Source organism: Sturnira hondurensis, unplaced genomic scaffold (assembly GCF_014824575.4).
Source record: "Sturnira hondurensis isolate 20B ecotype Veracruz unplaced genomic scaffold, ASM1482457v3 Scaffold0017436, whole genome shotgun sequence".
Classification (NCBI taxonomy): domain Eukaryota; kingdom Metazoa; phylum Chordata; class Mammalia; order Chiroptera; family Phyllostomidae; genus Sturnira; species Sturnira hondurensis.
Genome location: NW_028090067.1, coordinates 15,470,710 through 15,490,510, shown reverse-complemented (window position 1 = coordinate 15,490,510; position 19,801 = coordinate 15,470,710). Strand labels below are relative to the sequence as shown.

At 53.0% G+C, this 19,801-nt stretch overlaps 1 protein-coding gene across 1 annotated transcript in view; it reads left to right on the top strand.

The window, feature by feature from the left end:
• Positions 1 to 19,801, top strand: part of MYH9 (myosin heavy chain 9) — an 89,485-nt gene that overhangs the window by 25,582 nt on the left and 44,102 nt on the right. Inside the window, exons 2-3 of the mRNA XM_037068106.1 lie at positions 4,675 to 5,026; positions 9,533 to 9,689. Of these exons, the coding sequence (XP_036924001.1) occupies positions 4,694 to 5,026; positions 9,533 to 9,689 (490 nt within the window). The 5' untranslated portion in view covers positions 4,675 to 4,693. The remainder of the gene's footprint in view (positions 1 to 4,674; positions 5,027 to 9,532; positions 9,690 to 19,801) is intronic.

The window sequence follows — 19,801 nt, the reverse complement described above, 5'->3', positions numbered from 1 at the left end:
CTCAAGGTGGTCTGCAAGATAAGGGGCAAAAAAGCCTAGTAAGTAGTGATTTTTAAAAAAACACCACTTTTGAATCTGATGTAGCCATTAAAAGTGGCCAGTAACCAGGCCTTGCAGTTGGGATCCTGGATTGGAGGTTTTGCTCTGCCTGCTGTGTGACTGAAGGGAGGTGCTTCCCTCCCAGAGTCTGGGCATCTTCACCTGTAAAATGAAGCCTTTGGGTAAAAACGATGAACAGCCCTGACCGCCGCTTGGGTGTCGTCCCTCCACACAGGAGGTCGCTGGTTCGATTGTGGGCCATATGCTTGGGTTGCCGGGTCAGTCCCCTGTCAAAGCGAGTGTGAGAGGCAACCCATCAGTGTTTCTCTCCCTTTATTTCTCCCTTCCCCTGCCTCTAAAAAAATAAATAAATAAAATCTTTGAAAAAATAATGAACAAACCATGACCGTACAGGGAAATGGTCACAAAAAGCAGAGAAAATGTAAAATAGGAAACTCTACTCCTTGCCTAAGATGTTAAACATCAAGTGTTTCCATGAACCAGAACTGGAAGGGACCGTTTCAAAAAGAGAAAACTGATTTCGGGGGGAGAAGGTCAGGAATTTAGGGAGATATTTCTCTTTTATTTTGAAAACCTTTATGTTATGTTCATTTAAAAAAAATTTTAAGGGGCCACTTAGTAGGGCCCCAGGGTGGGATGGGGAAAAATGGCTGCATGCTGGCTGCCTCACTGAGTAGGCTGTCTCCTTACTACCTCTCTCCCTAGTGCCCCTTACTTCATTCTTAACACTTCTTAACAGTGGCAGCTTAGTCCGCCTGCATCCTTAGAGATGAGATAACCTGTCTGCATCCCTGGCCTCCCCACTGGGCACATACGACTCGGCAGCTGCTGGGGTCTGGGAGCCTCTGTACCTCACGCAGGTGGAGTGCAGCTGCAGCTGCTGAATGCTTGGGTGTGGACGTTCCTGTCCGAGCTGGGTCCCGCCATGTTCTGTGGTCTCTGTGGTCCTCCCTGTCAGTCCGGCCGCCTGTGGATCCTGGTGCTGCGTCTCCCCTGCGTCGTTCCAGCAGAAGTGCTGAAACCAGATAGCTCTGTCCTTGGCCTGGCTCAGCAGGGGCCCCTCTGTGTTTAATGAGAAGTTCTGCTCAGAGAGAGGTGCTGAGGCACGTGGGCACTCCTCAAGCCCACCATGCACGGGTGCCTTGTCACCGCAGCCCTCGGTGCTGGTCCAGCTCTGAGGGAATGCAGTGTGTCCCCTCTGTTACGGAAAGTATGGCTTGTGGGGGGCGGGGGGGTGCCCCCTCTGGTAGCTGTCAGATGGAGACAGTGCTGGCCTGTGACTGCCCTCGCCCTCCTTCCAGAGCCTGAAGGCAGGGTGGAACTAGCTGAGGGAGGTGGTGAGCTGGGTGGATTTTCCCCATCAGCTACTGTATTGTTTGTGACCTTGCAGCACTGATTTCCAGGGCAGGCTGAGTGCCCAGGGCCTGCAGCCCGAGGGGAGTCCAGGCACGGCTTGATGCCAAGCCCTTAGACAGGCTCTTTGCTGTGGGTCCCACCAGGGGTGGTATTGCTGGGATGAAATGGAATTTGATGAGGGCCAGAGTTATTCCACCAGCACTCGTGGGCTGCTTGGAGGAGCCCACCGGCCAGGGGAGTGAGAATGCTGTTTCATTGTGCTCTGCTTTTTGACAGGCTGTGGCGTGGTCCACCTTGGGAGGGCGCATTCTCAGCCTCCCCACCTGCTTGCTCAGTAAATATTTGTTGAAAGCTGTGGAATGCCTGCCTCTGTATTCCCCAGGTTCCACTCAACTTATCAACAGTTTTGGGCCAGCTTCAAGGCCAGCCCAACTTCTTTGGGAGGCCCCAGGCGCAGGTGTGCTGGGCAGAGCCCAGGCCCAGGGGCCAGGCGGGTCTGGGTTAAGATCCTGCGTTAAGACTGGGCTGGGAGACTCTGGACAAAAGACTTGCTATCTCCGAGCCTGTTTTCTTATTTATAAATTGGGGTAATAAAAGCTCTTTTCCAGGGTGATTGGTGGTTAAGTGAGGCTGAGAATAAAAAGAACTTGGTGTTGGTATTATCTACATACTTAATGACTGTCCCTTTTCTTCCTTCTCTTGGAGGGCTCTTGTAAATGGCGTGGGGTATCCTCAGCGGTTTTCACTGAGCTGGGTCAGTGGAACTCACATCCAGCAGCAGACTTAGGATTTGGGGGGACAGGGTTCAGATGACTCCCTTTTTGCATATTGATGGGAGATTGTGTTTGAAGTTTGCAAAAAGATTGAGAACAGCAGCAGCCTGTAAGGCCTTGTGCTCTGTGATCATTTCAAGTTTTTTTTTTTAATTAAATTTTATTTGTTGATTTTAGAGAGAGAAGAAAGGAGAGAGAGAGAGAGAGAGAAACATCAAATTGTTGTCCCCACCTCTTCATGCGTTCATCGGTAGTTCTTGCATGTGCCCTGATGGGGGATTGAATCCACAGCCTTTGGTGCACTGGGACAATGCTCCAACCAACCGAGCTACCTGGCAGGGCTTGTTGCAAATTCTTGGGCGGGGCAGTGACATGATGGGGAGACTGGTTTTTTGGGAGTCCGAGTACTGAGCCTCTGGAGAGGCCAGCTGGCCTGTGGTCAGATAAACAGCAGACAGGCAGAGGACAACTGGCATTCACGCTGGCAGGAGGAGGCCTTTGATTGCTTGAATGGACTGCCCAGTGTGGAAGCCAGCCCAGCTGGAAGTAAGCTGATGGTGCCCTGGGTGCTGCCACCTGCCTCGACCCCAGGCCTGCACAAAAGACAAGGGCTGGCCAGGTGGTTTACAGCTGTCCTGTTTGTTCCTTGTTTGCTGCTGCCTAACTCTGGACCCTGCTTTCTCTTGGGGGTGGTCTCCGCAGGTGGATGGTGGCCCCGGTCCCCTGAGAGGGGCTGCGGGGGTTTGCTTTGCTTGTGCTGGGAATGTAAACCAAGCCACCAGCTGGGGGAGCTGGGGAGGCTGCCAGGCTCTGTTCCATGGACTTGCCTCCCCTCCATGGGGGCGGTGAGCAGATTTCCTGGAAAACAGCCTCTCGTGGAGCGAGTCCAGGGGAGCCCCTTAGCCTTGATCTGGAAACCATTTAATGAGCCCAGATAAGGAGGCCTGGGCAGCCCAGACTTTTCCTTTTGTTTTCTCCCTCCCCGGCCTCCAACCTTCTTGGCATCCAAGTCCCTTTTGGAGTCTGGAAGCATGAAAACCTGTGTGACTCTGGATTTGCATTTGGGGTCCTCCTGGCTTCCGGGGCCTGGGGTGAGGGGGCTTGATCTCACGAGGGAAAAGCCTGCCTGTGTTGTGAGCTTGGCAGTGAGCTTCTGGGCCTCTGGTGGCTGAGGGCTGGCTCTGGCTTAGACTCAGGTTTTCTGAGTCCCGCTTTTGGTTCAGTCGGGAGGCAGCTGTCCTCTGAGCTGATCCAAGCCTGCGTCTTTGAATGGGAATCAGTTCTGTGGTTGCACTGTGGACAGGCCACAGGACCAGGAGTCTGAGGTGCTTCCCAGGTGGCTCTGCACAAGCCCCTTACCTCCAGGGGCTTTTACTTCCTCACTTGGAAAGTGGGCTGATAACATGTAGCTTTCAGGGTGGTTGTGACAGGGACCTTCCCAGATGGCGAAATGTGTGTGAAAGCATTTTATGAGTGCTAAAGCCACACAGGTGAAAGGGATTATTATTTCAGCATCTTTATTTTGCAGATGAGTTTCAAAAAAAAGCAAACACACATGCTTACAGTTTTCCTGTCCCCTAATTGTGAGGATTGCCTTTTCATATTAGTGCCCTGGAAAGGGAGGCCTTCTCATTGTTCTCTGTGAGGTTTACTGAGCCTGGTTCCTTTTCTTCTCGCCTTACTTCTTGGGGCTGTATTATCAAGATGGAAGTAAAATAAATCTGTTGGCAACATATTGGTTCTTTCTTTCAGTGTGTGGTTTTATTTATTTTTTGGTTGACTCCTTAAATTAAGAAAAAGGTTTTTAAAGTGGAAACTTCCACCCTGTGTGATGACAGCCAGTAGCCATTTTTTGGCTAATTAGGAACCTGTTTGTGTTGGAAGATCTCTTCAATTGTATGGTCACTTTCCTGCCTTCGCAGGCCCAGCAGAGCGAGTGTAATTGCATCTGTGTTTGAGATGCTTAGTGTGCATCACTTGGCATAATGGTTGTGTGTAATTAGTTGATTGTGTGTTGATTCTTGGATATACCTTACCATTAAATTCTTTTTTAAAAAATTTTTAAAAAGATTTTATTTATCTCTAGAGGGGAAGGAAAGGAGAGAAGGAGAGAAAGATCAATGTATGGTTGCCTCTTGTGAGTCCCCTGCCGGGAACTGGCCTGCAACCCAGGCATGTGCCCTGACTGGGAATCGAACCACGATCGTGTGGTTCGCAGGCCCGCACTCAATCCACTGAGCTACACCAGCCAGGGCACCATTAAATTCTTATAGCACCCCTGACATCAACTTGTTTTCTCAGTGTTGTACATCTTTCTCCCAAAAGTAGAAGCAGGAAAATTCTGGCACATTGGGCAGCCTGGTTTTATAGAGCTTTACGGCACTGTGATGCAACGTGGTTTGCAAAGATACGAGGTGAATGTTAGGTTTTCTTGTGTGGCTCAAGGAGTTGGTACATCTAACGTTTGTCCTGTGTTCTCTCGCAGGTCCTGGCCGTGAGTCACCATGGCGCAGCAAGCTGCTGATAAGTATCTCTATGTGGATAAAAACTTCATCAATAACCCCTTGGCCCAGGCTGACTGGGCCGCCAAGAAGCTGGTGTGGGTGCCTTCTGACAAGAGCGGCTTTGAGCCCGCCAGCCTCAAGGAAGAGGTGGGCGAGGAGGCCATCGTGGAGCTGGTGGAGAATGGGAAGAAGGTGAAGGTGAACAAGGATGACATCCAGAAGATGAACCCGCCCAAGTTCTCCAAGGTGGAGGACATGGCGGAGCTCACGTGCCTCAACGAAGCCTCTGTGCTACACAACCTCAAGGAGCGCTACTACTCAGGGCTCATCTACGTAAGTGCGGCCGGGCACCCGGGCGGGGCTCCGGGTCTGTCCCAGCCCTCTCCACCCTGGGCACTGGCCCTGCCAGAGAGAAGGGGCATAAAGGAGTGTGGGGTGACATCCTCACACTTCATCATCTGAACATCTTAATGGAAGACTCTGATTCTGATAGCTTTACTTTGATCTCTTTTCTACATAGCCAAAAACACAACAGGAATCTGTTTCAGACCAGGTGTAGGCAGAACGTGACGTGTGTGAGGTGTGCTCAGGCACTGGCCCTGGTCCTCAGTCTTGGCAGAGATAGAAGTGTGGTCAGTTCCTTTTCAAAGAGGGAATGCCGTGTCCTGGTTTCCCACCTCGTTCCTCCTCCCCCAATGCCCCCGCCTCCGCATCTGTCAGTACGGCTTACTTCCCTGGGGAGTGTGCTTTGAGCAGAGGCAGGCTACCGAGAGGAGGACTTGGACTGCCAGTTCATTCAGCACTTGAGGCTGGTTCTGTGCCAGGCTGGGAGTGCAGAGAACAGCGTGGACAAAGGCGCGCAGCATGCAAACGATAGGAGCGGCCTTCTTGCCTTCCGCTAGCTAGCAGGGCTACAGTTGCAGGTGGACGGCCCATCACCGTTGTAGAAAGTATCAAGAGGTGAGCATTACCCGCTCCCTTGGTAATGGGCTCCAAGCTCTTATGGCCCTAGGATCCCAGCATTCTTTCTGTAATATCTACCCCAATGTCTTCTGTTCACTTTAAATACATTTCCTTCTGGTTTTATCCCCAGTAGGGACGAAGTATCTGGTTCTTATTATTCCTAAAATAGCTCTTTATTTAATTATGCTGTTACATTCACCTTGGCTCTCTTGGTCTTGGAGCTGAATAAAACAGTTCTCAACATTGTTTTGAATGGGAGGAAGAAAGCCTTTAGGTCATTACAACCCTATCATTTTATAGATAAAAATACTAACTCTCAGCCCGAGGGGTTCGCCCATGACCACACATGTCATAAAAGGAGGCGCTGGGCTCGTCCTGCTGCACGGGTGGTGAGAGGCTCCCAAGGGGCCGGCCGTTTTCCTTTCCATACAGTTTCAGGCTGACTCCAGCACACGTTTCCTGGGGCACTACCTTTACCCCACTGGGCTGGTGTCCCCTCCCCCCCCTCCGCTCCCCTCCACTCTCCTCTCCTCTCTAAGATTTTATTTATTTCTTTTTAGACAGGGAGGAAGGGAGAAAGGGATGGAGAGACACGTGTGGTTGCCTCTCGAGTGTCCCCTACTGGACACCTGGCCTGCAACCCAGGCATGTGCCCTGACTGGGAATCGAACCCCAGTGACCCTTTGGTTCACAGGCTGGCACTCAATCCACTGAGTCACTGGACTGGTATTTCTTAGTGCTCTGCAATGTGCCAAGGCCCTCTGTTGAGCCATGGGCCATTTGGGATTGTCCAGAAGTCCTCGCCGGGCTGGACCCTGTGCCAGGGCTGTGTTATCCTTGCTGATTGCTAAATTGGACTATGCTAATAAGGTCCTCATTTCCTGCTACTGATGACCAACCTGTTGGGGATGAGCTTGATTGGTCAAGGACCTGTCAGTTAGGGGATACACGGAACTATCTACCTAGAAAAGCCCGTCCGTACAGGCAGCTTAGCCCAACCTTCTGGGAAGGCAGGTGGGAAGAACTAAGGCCCAGAGTGGGCAGGCGGCTCATGCAGAGTTCACACAGGGAGGGTTGGCAGGGCTGAGACTGGAGTTTCAGCTTCCTGATTCTCCACCCAGTTATCTCTGTTCCTTGGTGAGAATATTGTCTGGACCTAATTAAAAACCCCTGTCCCTAGAGATATTAACCAGTGAAATGCAGAATTAGTGACCTGCAAGAAACGAAGGGACTCTAAGGAAGCATCACCTGTCTCCCTCTGCTGGGTCTTTTATGGGTGTTACGGTTCACCTTGGGCCCTGTTAGAGGTTTGCTGAGTGGGAGGAGTACCAGCCTGCAGTCGCCCGTGTCGGCTGGCTGCGAGTGGTCTTTCCCTGCCGCACACGGGGAGATTAGCTCTCCAAGTGCGTGCAGCGTGGGTTGCTCCATCCTCCCTCCGAAAGTGTGGGTTTGCTCAGGCTGGCACGGTGGGTGGCCCCGCGCCTTTTCTCTGGAACTCTCTGGCTTAGAGGCACAGACTCCCACTTTCGCCTCTCTGTGGTCACCTCCCGTGTGCAGGTCCTCCTGCCTCAGACCAGCCTCTGCCGAAGTGTCATCTCCAGAAGGGGAATTGATTGTCCCTGTGGTTGCCCTAATGGAGAGCCCAACAGGTGTGGAGCTGTGGGGAGATCAGAGTCGCTTGGTGGGGCTGCCTGGGCGGGGGGCACCCACCCCCATCGCAGCCCACCTCTCTGCACACGACATTCCGCATTGCGACACCCAGAGCCTTTGTGCAGCGTGTCTGCCAGGCTCCGTGGGCGGTGTGGCTAATTCTGCACCACAGCTGCTCTGTCTGTTGCTTGGGGGGGGGGGGGGCGAGGCCTTGGGATGGGGGTGGTCAGGCACAAAGAGCCTCTGTGGCCCGTGAACAGAGCCGCTTCCTGGCGCAGCCCGTGTGGGAGCGGAGCCACTTGCTCAGTGTCTGCGCCTTCCTGAGCATCCAGAGAGGGTGGCTCTCAGCTGAGCCTCCTTCTCCCACCTGAGCTGCTGCCCTCACTCACCAGGGCTCAGTTTGATCAAATCCACTGATTCGATGGGATTAGCCCAGAGGACTTTGAGGCCCGTAGAACTCTCCACAGGACCATCTGCCCACCCAGCTGTCAGAGAGACTTGTAACCCCCAGCCCTTTCTGCTGTCACCGCCAGCTGCTCCCAAACATCTGGCTCTGTGGCACCCCCTAAGTGTGTGGCTGTGTGTCCTTCGCTTTCTTTGGGCTGCATTTCCCTGGAGTGAGGGTGTTCTCAAACCCTGGGAACAAAGCTCAACTGTTTCGGAGCTCCTGGGATGACCTTGCTGCTCCCTGGCCTTCTATCTCGTCCCTACCCTCAGTCACAGGGAGGGGAGACGGGAGTCCCCGCTGCACTCCTGCCTTCCCACAATACCCGAGCGGAGGCTCGCCAACATCATGTTCGGACCACTTTGCTTCAGAGCTTTTCCTGGTTCCTTATGTAAAGAGTAGGTGGAGGGGAAACAAATGACTGACTATTCCAGGAAAAAAGGAAATTGAGGGCTCTGCACCCCCCCCGGCCCCCAAACATAAGAGGCAGCCAGGCCCACTTGTTCGTGTCCAAACTCAGCTGCTCTTCTGCACGCGGACCAGCGTGTGGTTGGTGGGTCCCACTGGAGTTCTGCTTTCAGTCTGACTTCTGCTTGGAACATCCAAGTGCCTCTGCCCTTGGCCAATGCTGGGTAGAACCTGTGTCCCCATGACTGGTTCCTGGGTGGACCCTGTCTGGGGGTTCAGCCGTAAGGCCCATCCTTAGGTTTGGTGGGAGTAGAGAGGGTAGAGGTACAAGGGGCTGGGTTGACCCATAATGCAGCCCCTCAGACTCTGGCTGCTGTTGGGTCAAGGGCCAAAGCCATGGACAGTGAGGGTGGAGGCAACTTGTAATGAGAACAACAAAAAGATTGAGGAGCTCAGAGAACTGGCCTCCGTGACCAAGGGGGTCTGCACTGGAGGGCGTGAAACTGGGCCTGCTCCCAGCTCCATCATTAACTGCGCAGGGCTGCAGGTGTGTGTGAATCGTGACCTGGGCCTCACTTCACCTGCCTTCTGTTCCTGTTTTACAAATTGAGACATGGAGAGAGAGGCTCAGAAACTTGCCCTTGCTGGGGCTTGACCAGCAAGGACACATGACCCCAGGGCCTGATTTTAACCTAGTCAGGTCAACTTGGAGCACTGAGAGTGTGTTTGGGCATCTCACGTTAAGGGTCCTGACTGATCGGCTTCCCCTTAAGAGAAGACCTGAGTCTTGGAGAAGGTCACAGGGGCCATGAAAGTGGTCTAAGCCTTGGAGAGGTTTTCATGTGACTGTCTCTAGAAGATTCCAGGGAGGCAGGTATCTGTCTGTGGTCTGGTTGCCCACAAAAGATCTTGCAGGTTGGGGAGCACAGTGCCAAGAGGGCGTAGGCTGAGGGGGTCTCTGAGCCACCTTCAGGGTAGAATATTTGTGTTTCTACTCAGTTTGCTCGTTGCAGCTGAATCCTTTTTTTCTTTGTGCATCTCATTATAACAAACACCTGTTTTTGACCCTGGAACCAAGTTTTGTAACTGAACTTCTGCACCCTGAAACTCGCCACGGATCTTGCCCAATGCACACACTCATCCACATGCAAAGCCTGCAGCTGTCATGCCGTAGAGGGAGGACCCTCTTCTAAAGAGACCAGAGATGCTGCTGGTGCCCCGACAGGCAGCAGGTCTGCAGAGCGGGGCCCGTGGAGCGCTTTCCCATCAGACTTACTCGGGAGCCTTGGAGGCAGCAGATCTTTGCTGCAAGTTTGCACACCACTGAGAATGACGCTTCCTAACCCATTCCTGTTTGCTGCTCTTTTCTTCAGACCTATTCAGGCCTGTTCTGTGTGGTCATCAATCCTTACAAGAACCTGCCCATCTACTCTGAAGAGATTGTGGACATGTATAAGGGCAAGAAGAGGCACGAGATGCCCCCTCACATCTACGCCATCACAGACACCGCCTACAGGAGTATGATGCAAGGTGAGTGCCGTGGCCTGCCCGGTGGCCCTCCTCACCTGCAACTGGCCGGCACCCTCACAGGGGCTCACTCACTAGTTCCAGTGACCTAGTGGCCAGATTGGTGGCCGATGGACTGGTGATGGGCCTGTGCATTGCGGAGTTCTGTCTGTAAGCCACTGTGTAAGAGTCAAGACCCATGGTTATAAAGGGCATGCTTCTATGTTGATAGAAAGTTCTAGAAGCTTTAATTTCCCAATTTCTCATTCTTGTCAGAAGCTCTTCCTGCATCAGTCCTCTCACTGCTGGGCCCCATCCTCTGCCTGTTGTTCCCTTTCCTCCTTGTTTTTTACCTCTCACTCACTTCCCCGTGCTTTGGAAACATGCTTGAGTTTTTCCCACTGAAAAACAGACGGAAAGGCCCCCTGAGTTCTGTGCCCCACTTTAGCTGACCTCTGCTCCCTCTGTCCCATCACAGCGGAGTTCTTTAGGGGAAGTGTCTGCACGGCTGGCCCCACCACTTCTTGAGACTGCCCCACGGAGGTCACCCTGGCTTCCGTGTTGGGCAATCCATTGTAGTGATGCGTTCTTATTTTACTTGCCCTGTCCCCGGCCCTGGACAATGTTGACCACTCCCTTTCGAAAGCCCTTCCTTCCTGTGACCTTCTCTCTGGTTCTCCTAATCTCTGCCCTCCCCATCTGTGTAGTTCTTTCCTGTTACTCCCCCGCCTGCACGCCGATGCTCCTCAAGGGCTTGTCCCCTCACTCTGCGTGTTCCTGTGGATGATGGCACCCTTCACTCCCCAGCTCCTCTGTCACTCTCTGGCTGAGCACTGGCATCTGACCCCACCTGCTCCCAGCCGCCATTCCTCTGTTCAGCCATTCCTCCAAGCCTGGAACCTGGCTCATCTTGCCCTTTCCTCTCTTCCTCGCCCCTTTTCCCAAGCCATTCAGCACTTCCTACAGATTCTATCTTGTCTCGATTTGCTCTCCTGCCCCTCCTTATCCACGTGGCCTGGCCTTAGTGCAGGCCCCCATAATTTTTTATCTGCATGATTGCTGTGGCCTCCTCACCTTCATTTTTTAATAGAGTCCCTCTCTCTGTTTCTACCAGAGGCCTCTTTCTAGAGTGCAAATCTGGTCATATCCCAGTTTGAAACCTGGAAAAATCTTGAAAAGGCTCCTCATTGCCCCCAGCGACCCCTGCAGCCCTCCAGCACACACAGTGCCCTCTGCCATTGGCCCCCGCCAACCTTGCAGCTTCCTAATGGCACGGAACCCCTTACATTTCTCTAAGAGCCTCTCTGCCTCAAACCGCCTCACCTGTTCCCTCTGCCTGCAGTGCCTGGCAAGTCCCTGTTCTTTTGTTAAAGATGCGGCTGACTGAAGCATTACTGCCCCGAAAGGAGGCTGCGCGGTCTGGGTTTGCATAAGTGCCCTGGTAATGCTTTATTTGAATTAGATGTTTACATATTTGTTTTTCTCTCCTAGACATGGACAGGGCTTGTGTTGCCTTTATATTCTCAGTGCTTAGCTGGGTTACGGGCATATGTTTGCATTTACTGTAGCTTGGAGTCAAGTTCAACTTTCAGGCAGGGCCATATTCTTCTATCTTATATTGATTGTGGTTTTTCATGTCCTATTACATGTGCTTCCTTTATTTCTTTAAACTTTGTAATTAACCTAGGCAGTGATAATAATGCATCTTGAGGTGTTAACAACTTTGTCTCCGGTTTAGTGGGTTACCGTGGTAGCCTGGCCCTGGCCGGTTAGCTCTGCTGGTTAGCGTTGCTCTGCTGCACCAAGGCTGCGGGTTCAGTCTCTTGGCAGGGCACATGCAAGAGTCAGCCAATAAATGCACAAAAAGTGGAACAACAAATCAATGTTCCTTTCTCTCTCCCCAAATCAATAAAGTAAATAAATAAATCTTTAAAAAATAAATGCAGTGGTAGCACGTCGGTCTGTTTGTACTGCACAGGCAGCGCTGTGGGGAGGCGTTTGGCTCCCGGGTCGGTGAGTTGCGTATGGTGCACAGGCTGGGCCTAGCCTCTGGCTTCCATTCACGTCTATCGGAATTCCTCGCGGAAGCCAGCCCTTCAGGGTTAAGGTAGTGTGTCTGGTTCAAAGTGCTAACTAGAGCACCCTGGTGGAAGAATATTCTGTGAGTTTCCGGAAGAGCCTGAGTCCTGTCTCTAGAGGTTGTGTGTCAGTTTTCTCCTGGCTCTTGTAATTGGCCAAGTACAAGACGTGCACCCCGGAGTCCTCCTGCACCCTGCACTCCTGAATTGGGAATGATCGCACACCTGGATGCTGGACTTGAACCGTGTTTATTGGGTGGGCTCGCTTCATTTTCAGACAAGCCGTTATGACAAAAGTAATGATGCAAAGCATGGCCCCAGGAGTTGACATTCTTGGAACTGGACTCCCGACAACCCATGCGATCCCTTCCCAAAGAGATTCATTTGTGTTTCATTTGTTCGATCACAACAACAAAAAATACAGGGGCAAAAGTCAGCTCTACAGGTTGGAGATCATTTCAAAAAATAAAACTGTGCAGAGGGCTGGAATTTTCCTTTGTGCTGACCAGGAAGTCTTGGCCATAACGGAATGGCCTTGGTACTAACTGAGGAGCTGCCCCAAATTATGAGGGCAAGTGTGTGGGGTGCTTTCATCCTCTGGAGACTAGAGACAGGAAATGCATTGGTGGGCATGGGCAGCTAAGGTTCTGGTGCTTCTCTTTAGTGGCCGTGCAGGTGCTGGGTCCACGTACTCTCTGACCCTCTGTCTGAGAGGCTCTCGCTCACCTTCAGTTAATTTTTGACTTGCTGTAGTTCTTAAACTCCCGTGTTGACCGACTGAGACATTTCCAAGTTCCTCTCGTTATACACAGTTGACCTGCAAAGCAATTAGCAGTAGGTCTCCTGTTCTTGGGGCAGGGAAGAAGTTAATTAACAGAAGTTGCCCCTGTTATGACAAGATGGTTCATTAGTAAAGAAGGTTCCTGAGGAGGAGCCTTTGGTTCTTACCCCGCCTAAGTCGGTGCCAGCAGGGGGCCTCGGGGTCAGTAAGCTGTTAGAACAAACCCCTTTCTTTTCAAGAGCATGTCTTAGCACATGCTGCCCCCCTGGATTTGAGGGGAGCAGGTTTGTTCTCTGCCACTCACCTCTTAAAAGGCACACCAGACAGTCCCTTTTCTGCTTTTTTCTCTAAACAAGAAGTAGAAAAAGTTTTCCTCTCTGCTGGTTGTGGCTTATGACAGACTAGCATTTATTCTGGCAAACAGGGTAGTTGGTGGCTTTGTCTGGGGCCTTTTATGAGATGCGTTGTTTGACCCTTTCGAGGGACCTCCCTCTCTCCTCGGAAGTGCTCTGGTTTGCCTGTGAGCCCTGATGCGTGCCTGTTGTCCTGGAGTCGGTATTAATAGTGCCCTGTCACTTAGAGAAGCATCCTGGTTTAGATGATGAGGTATGTGCTTACTCCACCTAAGTCAGGGTTCCTTCAACTGGCACACTGGACGTTTGGGGTCAGATCAGTTTCTTTGGGATGCTCATGTTGTGCATTGCTGGCTGTTTACACCATCTTGGCCTTTACTCCCTGTATGGCAGGACCACCCACCTTCTCTGTCCTCATGTACAGCTACCAAATGTTCTGTGGGGGACAAAACTGCCCCCACTGGAGAACCATTGACTGCACTGGAGAGACAGACATTGCAGGTTGGTTTTACTCTGAGCGTCAGCTCCCATCAATGAGGAGAGGCTCGCCCCGCTCTGTGTGTGCAAGGACCTGAGATTCAGTGCCAAGGAATGCTGGGATAGATGAGTGCTGTCTGCCGTGGGCACGGGATGGGGCATGGCAGCATATGGTGTTCTGCATGAGGCCTTGGAGATAAGAGATGGGAAGTCCTAGAATACCAAGAGGTTTAGTACTTTATCCTGGCCCTGGAGGCTCTGGCATTCTAAGTGGAGAGACAAGACATATTTGTCCACAGAGATCTGTGGCCATGGCTATGTGACAAGTTGCTACCTACACCTGGTGCCAACACAACTGCAGCCAGGTGTCTGGGGAACCCAGGGAGGTGAGGGCACTGAGGCCTGGGACAGCTGGAACGGCACCGTGGTGGTTGGGCCCTGCGGAAACGCTGGCAGGTTTGTGTCAATAAGCGGTTATAGTGCAGCCCAGACGTGCCCGCCAGTTCTGTTTGTTGTTTTAATCCCCAGCCTCGGGTTTAATTAAAGTTGTGATGACGTAGTTGTTTCACCCTCCCAGCCTCGGCTTTCCTGATTGGTTCATTTGTTGTCACGGCTGTTAATGGGTCTCCCCGGCTGGGGAATTGAACCGATCCTCAGGACTCTGTGAAGCCCCAACTGTCGGAGGCCAGGAGGAGGAGAGAGTATGAACTCCGTGTAGCTGCCTCCTGCTCGGCAGACATGAGCCCTGGGCGGGGAGAGGAGCCCGTCCGCGCAGGAACGAGGGGCTGCCCTCTGTGCATGCCGGTGTCTGTGTTCTTACCGAACTGGCTGGTTAAGGAGTTTGACTTGAGCCCAGTTATCTCCGCAGTAAGAGTAGGGGAAAAAACACCCCTCTCCTCTGTTCCTTAGAATGCCGGTCACTTTCCGTGGCTTTATGGCATTTTAGTGAGCTCCCAGCGTGCGTGGGGCAGTGGCAGCAGGGGCTGCTCTCATTCCTGGCCTGAACCAACCTAAGCTGTTCAACCCTTTTGCTCTGTTTCCGGAGGTGGTTGGTCACCAGGCCGTTGCTCGAAGTATCTGGTGGGTGTCCCTGTTCCTCACGGTGGTTGCCTAACCTTTGGGGAAACAGTGAAGGGTAGAGCTTCAGCACTGCCTTCACATCTGAGCACGATACTTGTCACTCCCAGGAAAAGGGACAGCCCCGGAAATGATAACTGCCTTGACCCAAGGCCCGAAGCTGCTTAGCCCCAGAAGCCAGGGTCTCCACACTCCGCCCAGGCGCCTGCTCCCAGGGATGCGTTGCCCCTCATTTCTAAGGCTGCTGTTTGGAGGACTTCTCCCCTCTGGCCCGCCGGCTTGGAGGCCCTTCTCCCCTGCTTCCCCCTGTCTGTGTCTGTCTGCCCTGGTGGTTGTTGCCCACGAGGAGTGCTCTGCTCTCCAGGGTCTTTCTGAGGAAAAGCGCCGTGTCGGTGAGAGGCTGGGGAATGCTTCGAAGGTACAGTAAATGATGGCTTGGAACAGACTCGCCAGGCTGGTCGGCTGAGGAAGCCACAGATGCGATGACTCCACTTAAGCAGGAATGTGCCAACCAGGAGGCCTGGCCAGCCAGCGCTGCACACAAAGGCTCGCTGTCTGCAGGGAGGTCTGGGGCGGGCCACTCGCCCACGTGTGCTGTGGGGACAGCTTCGGTTCACCCTGAGGGGCGTGCTCTGTGCCTGCGCATGGCTCTACCGTGTGCTAGTTGTGGCCCTTCCTGGAGGAGGCCAAGGGCCAGTCTTGAGAGGCAGGTAAATAAACTTTAGGAGGAAAGTGGGAGTCTAGCACAGAGGGGCGCCCCACCTAGCCTCGAGGGTGCTGGGGTAGCGGGGGGCTTTGATAACGACATAGCCTTCTGTGACAGGTCACCAAAAGGGTCTGCTGGACCTTAGATTTAGGGAGAAACTTGCCTTGTGAACAGGAAGTATGGTGTAGAGAAGAGAGCGTGGGGTTGGGCTGGGTTTGTGTCAGAATCTGTCACTTCCCTGATTGTGACCAGGCTCTGGCAAGCTCACTTACTCTGACTGGGCCTTGGTTTCTCGTCTACCTCTTGGGCTTAATAAAACGTACTTGGCAAGGTTATTGTAAGAATTAAAGAAGGCTTCTTGGCCTGTGGTAAGTGCCCCTTAGAAGATAGCAGGAGGAGTCGGGCAATGCAGAATCTGGACTGAACTGTCGCTGTCTGCAAGCAGCGTGTTCCTTCAGTCCACTCTCCCGCTGCTCAGTGGAGGTGATACCTGGTTGCTTTCTCCAGGCAGGCGTCTTACTCTCCGCAAAGCACACTCCCTGAGAGGCCAGGCTCTGGGTAGCAGCACGCACGGGAAGTGGCTTGTCAAGCTGCCTTCCCCCGGTAACCCCATAATATGCAGGCGTGTGCCGGCACACAGGGTCTCCAACTCGTCTGATCTTGTCCACAGACCCAGAGAGGACTTTTGGGTCAACATGGCGTCCGTGGGGCTTCCGGAGAGCGTGCTGGGGCTTTTGAAGAATGTTGTGTGTGCTGTGGAGACAGTTCTTTAGCCTCAGTGAAGTGAGGTACTGTGGGGGTCTCGCGGGGCTCTGTGACAAGCAGCCTGGACCCTCTCCCAGATTCGGAGCTGGGATCAGGAGGCACTTTCCTAGGGCCAGCCCTCGGGGGCTGCTTTGTCCTGCCCCCCAGAAGGAAAGCCCAGCCCCTGGCATGAGGCTGCTTAATTATAATGTGGTCATGCCTGTCAGTCTCATTTCTGTAAAACGTTCTTTCTACAAGAGGAATCTGTGGTTAAGGGATCCTTCTCCGGCCTTCAGCTTTGGGCTTGTGTATTTGTTCTGTTTTTATTCCAACCTGACAGGCCCATGTGCTTTGCTCTGTGCCGATTGAAGTAGAAGAAAAGAAAGTAGTGCCCTCTTGGCATCTGAAACTTTGGGGGTGATGGAAAACTTTGCCCAATGTCTGTGTTACTGCTCCCCCAGAACAAACAACAAAACTCACCTGCGAAGTCTCCAACAGTGAGGCCGCTTCGGGCTCTCCGCCCCTGGGACGTGTTCCCCTCTCTCTTCCTCCCCGGGGAACGCTGCTTACCAGCCCATTTCTCCTGTTCTTGGAGTTCCGTGTTGTACTGTCAGGGCTGAACAGTGACGCATTTGGAGGAAAGGGTTGCTTTCCGTCCCTGCCTGATTTCTGTCATTAAGTTATCCGATGAGAAAAAGAATTCCCTAAAACCAAAGAGAAACGAGAGCTGCAAGTTGCAGGGCTAAAAATAAGGATTCTGTAAGTGGCTTCCAAAAAAATTCCTCTTGTCTTGACCAGGGTTTTGGTCCTTTGCAATAAACTCTGAGGACCTGAGACGTTCTGCAGGCGAGCGAACAGTGTGGCCAGGGCTCTGGATGCCATTCCATCTGGGCTTCGTGACTCTGGGAGAAGATCTTGTTTCTCCATCACAAGCTGGTTCAGAAATACAATAGGGCAGAGGTCTAAGCTGAAAGCCAAGGAAGGAAGCCATGCTCTACAAACCAATTTGGGCCTTTTGTGTCATTTGATTGCCCCTTCTCGGGGTGACCAGGCCCCTGATTTCTTCAGGAAGCATCTTCACGTGCCATTATTGTTCATCTAGCGTTCAAGTTCCTGGTATTCTCCAGCAAGGCTGACCCAACTCATCAAACGGTGTTTTTGCAAAGTCCATTGTTCTCTTTGCAGGGCTGTGTGCTCCAGGATTGAGCCACGTGTGTCCTGAGCTTTGCCTGGCAGTGTCTGTCTCACTCCTTGTCAGTGGCCCGTTGTCCTTTCCTGTCCTCGCCTTTCTCCCCCACTGAGAACCCAGCCCTCTGCAGACTTGTGGTCTGCAGACCTAGCAGACCTGCTAGGCAGGCAGGCCACCAGAGGCTCCATGACACAGGCCTCTGTGGCCCAGCATCCACCTGCAGTGTCTGCTAACGTGAAGTGTTCTTTTGCACCTGCTTTTTCTCACTTCTCTGCTTCCCAGGTGCTTGTAACCCAAGCTCATGAATTGGGCTGGCTTTGGAGAAGGTAGTAGATGGCTTGCAAGGCCCCGTGTGACACTTGATGAGTGTGGATGACCCTTTCTGTGCAGCGCTGAGACAGGGCTGCTGGCGGCACAGTGCCCTGCCCTGTCGGACCTCTCTGGGGAAGGAAGCATCCCGAGGCCTGGGTTCTTGGCCCAGCTTGTGTGACCTTGATCAAGTCATTGGGTTTCTCAGGATGTGGTGTCCTGACGTCTAGACACAGATGGTGCAACTGGATGCCCTCTAGGGCCTTCCCACCCCCAGGTTCTGAGCTCGAACCCACGGGTCTCTCCACGCTTTATACTTGGTGTTGGCCCAGATGTACTTGCACTTTGGCCCGCTGAGCCCGATGCTGTCCACGAGGGGCGCTGGGGGATGGAAGTCTGCAGCCCAGGAGTTTGCCTTGGGCAGCCTGAGGCTTGCTGCCCAGGTGACATGCAGCGGGGGTCACACAGTGAGCGGCCCCAGGGTCTGCGCTGCAGTTTTTGTGAAAGACCCCTTGTGGGTGGAAAGTTCCAGCCCATTTGTCATGGGTCATCTCAACATCTCTCCCCACGCAGCCATGTCGCCCAACTTGAAACTGCCCTTGGAGCCTTTGTTTCTTGTTTCAGGAAACCCGGTCAACCCCAAGACGGGTACTGGGGGCAGGACGCTCTTCCAGGTGTGCTCCTGAGAGAGCGGCTCTGGCTGAGCCTCCGGAGGCCTTATCTGAGTGAGCGTTCCAGTGAGTCAGCTCCTCCCCGACTGTTGGTGAACCAGGCTTGTTCTCTGTACTTCCTGTGGGGGCTGATGTCACCGCTGTGTGATCCTCATGGCCTTTTATGGACAAGAACCGGCAGCTCCTCTTACACAGGAAGTGAGAGATAAGGCCCCTAGCCGAAGTCTGTCTGAACCTGGGTTGAAATACCTGTGGTCAGGTGTCCCCCTCCATCCACCTGAGCAGGGTCTTCTAAGCTGCCTGGAAACACTTGCCCTTGGATATGTGCTTCAGATCCAAAGGCCTCAGGGCATTCAGGGTCTAAAAGAAAATCAGGAGAGGGAATGGCCGCATCTCTGGATGAGTAACCGAAAACCTTTACTGTTGTCCTTCCAAGGGGTGTGCAGGGAGACACAGAGGGCTCCGATTGTTAAGGACAGCGTTTCTCTCTCTCTCTCTTTTTCCAAATTGTATGTATGTATGTATGTATTTATTAGAGAGAGAAAGAGAGAGAGAGAGGGGAAGGCAGGGAGAAATAGAGGGAGAGAAACACCTATGTGAGGGAGAACCATCATCAATCAGTTTCCTCTCATATTCGTCCCAACTGGGGGCCGAACCCACAGCCTAGGCATGCACCCTGACAGCAAGGTTGACCCAACTCATCAAACGGTGTTTTTGCAAAGTCCATTGTTCTCTTTGCAGGGCTGTGTGTGCTCCAGGATTGAGCCACGTGTGTCCTGAGCTTTGCCTGGCAGTGTCTGTCTCACTCCTTGTCAGTGGCCTGTTGTCCTTTCCTGTCCTCCCCTTTCTCCCCCACTGAGAGCCCAGCCCTCTGCAGACCTGTGGTCCTGGCTTAGTCCTGGCAATTCAATTCCGATTGATTGCCAGTTCAACCCGGAATTGAACTGGCAATCTTTTGCTTTGCGGAACAACGCTAAGCCCACTGAGTCACACCAGTCAGGGAAGGACAGGGTTCCTGAGCACTGGTGCTGTGCTGTGTATCAGGCACCCACTCCATTCAGCCCCCCACGTGGCCCTGCAGTGAGGTCCTGCAGCAAGGCCTGCCCCCTGGTTCCCTGAGAGGACCAGGGCCATGCATCACAAGTGGGGGGTGCAGAGCGAGGATTAGAACCAGGGCTCTGGAGCACCCGGCCAGTGGCTTTCTCCTGTTGGCACCACCCCAGACTCGGGAACCAGGGGTCGTCAGAGTGTGCTCTAAGGAACCCCTGTATCCACCCCCTAGCAGCTCTGGGTTTTATAACTGTTCTTCGCAGTGGGGATTCAGGGAGATTTAATCTGAGGAAAGGCTGCTGTTTCTTTTAAAAGCGTGCAGTGCAGAGGGTCATAATCTGGCCCCTGTTCTCCGTCCCCACCTAGGTAAGGCTGGGCAGGAGCGGGGTCGGGCTCCGAGGTGAGGCTGAAGTTCATCCCCATGGGGAGCCCCTTTCCCAGAACAGGGTTGTTCTGGGGGGTGCTTTTCCCTGGTCTGGGCCACAGGGTTCCTGTCTCCTCTGGTGTGAACGAAGGAAGGAAGGGTGTTTTCAAATAAACCATTAATTAGTCCATACAGGCCCAAATAAGGACTTGAGCCAACACAACCTAGTGGCTGGACTCTCGGGTGTGGGGAAGGGCTTATGGAGTGAGTGTTAAGCGGGGGTCCTCAGTGGAACACAGAACCACCCGAGGCAGGTGGAAAGCTGACTGGTGGCTGA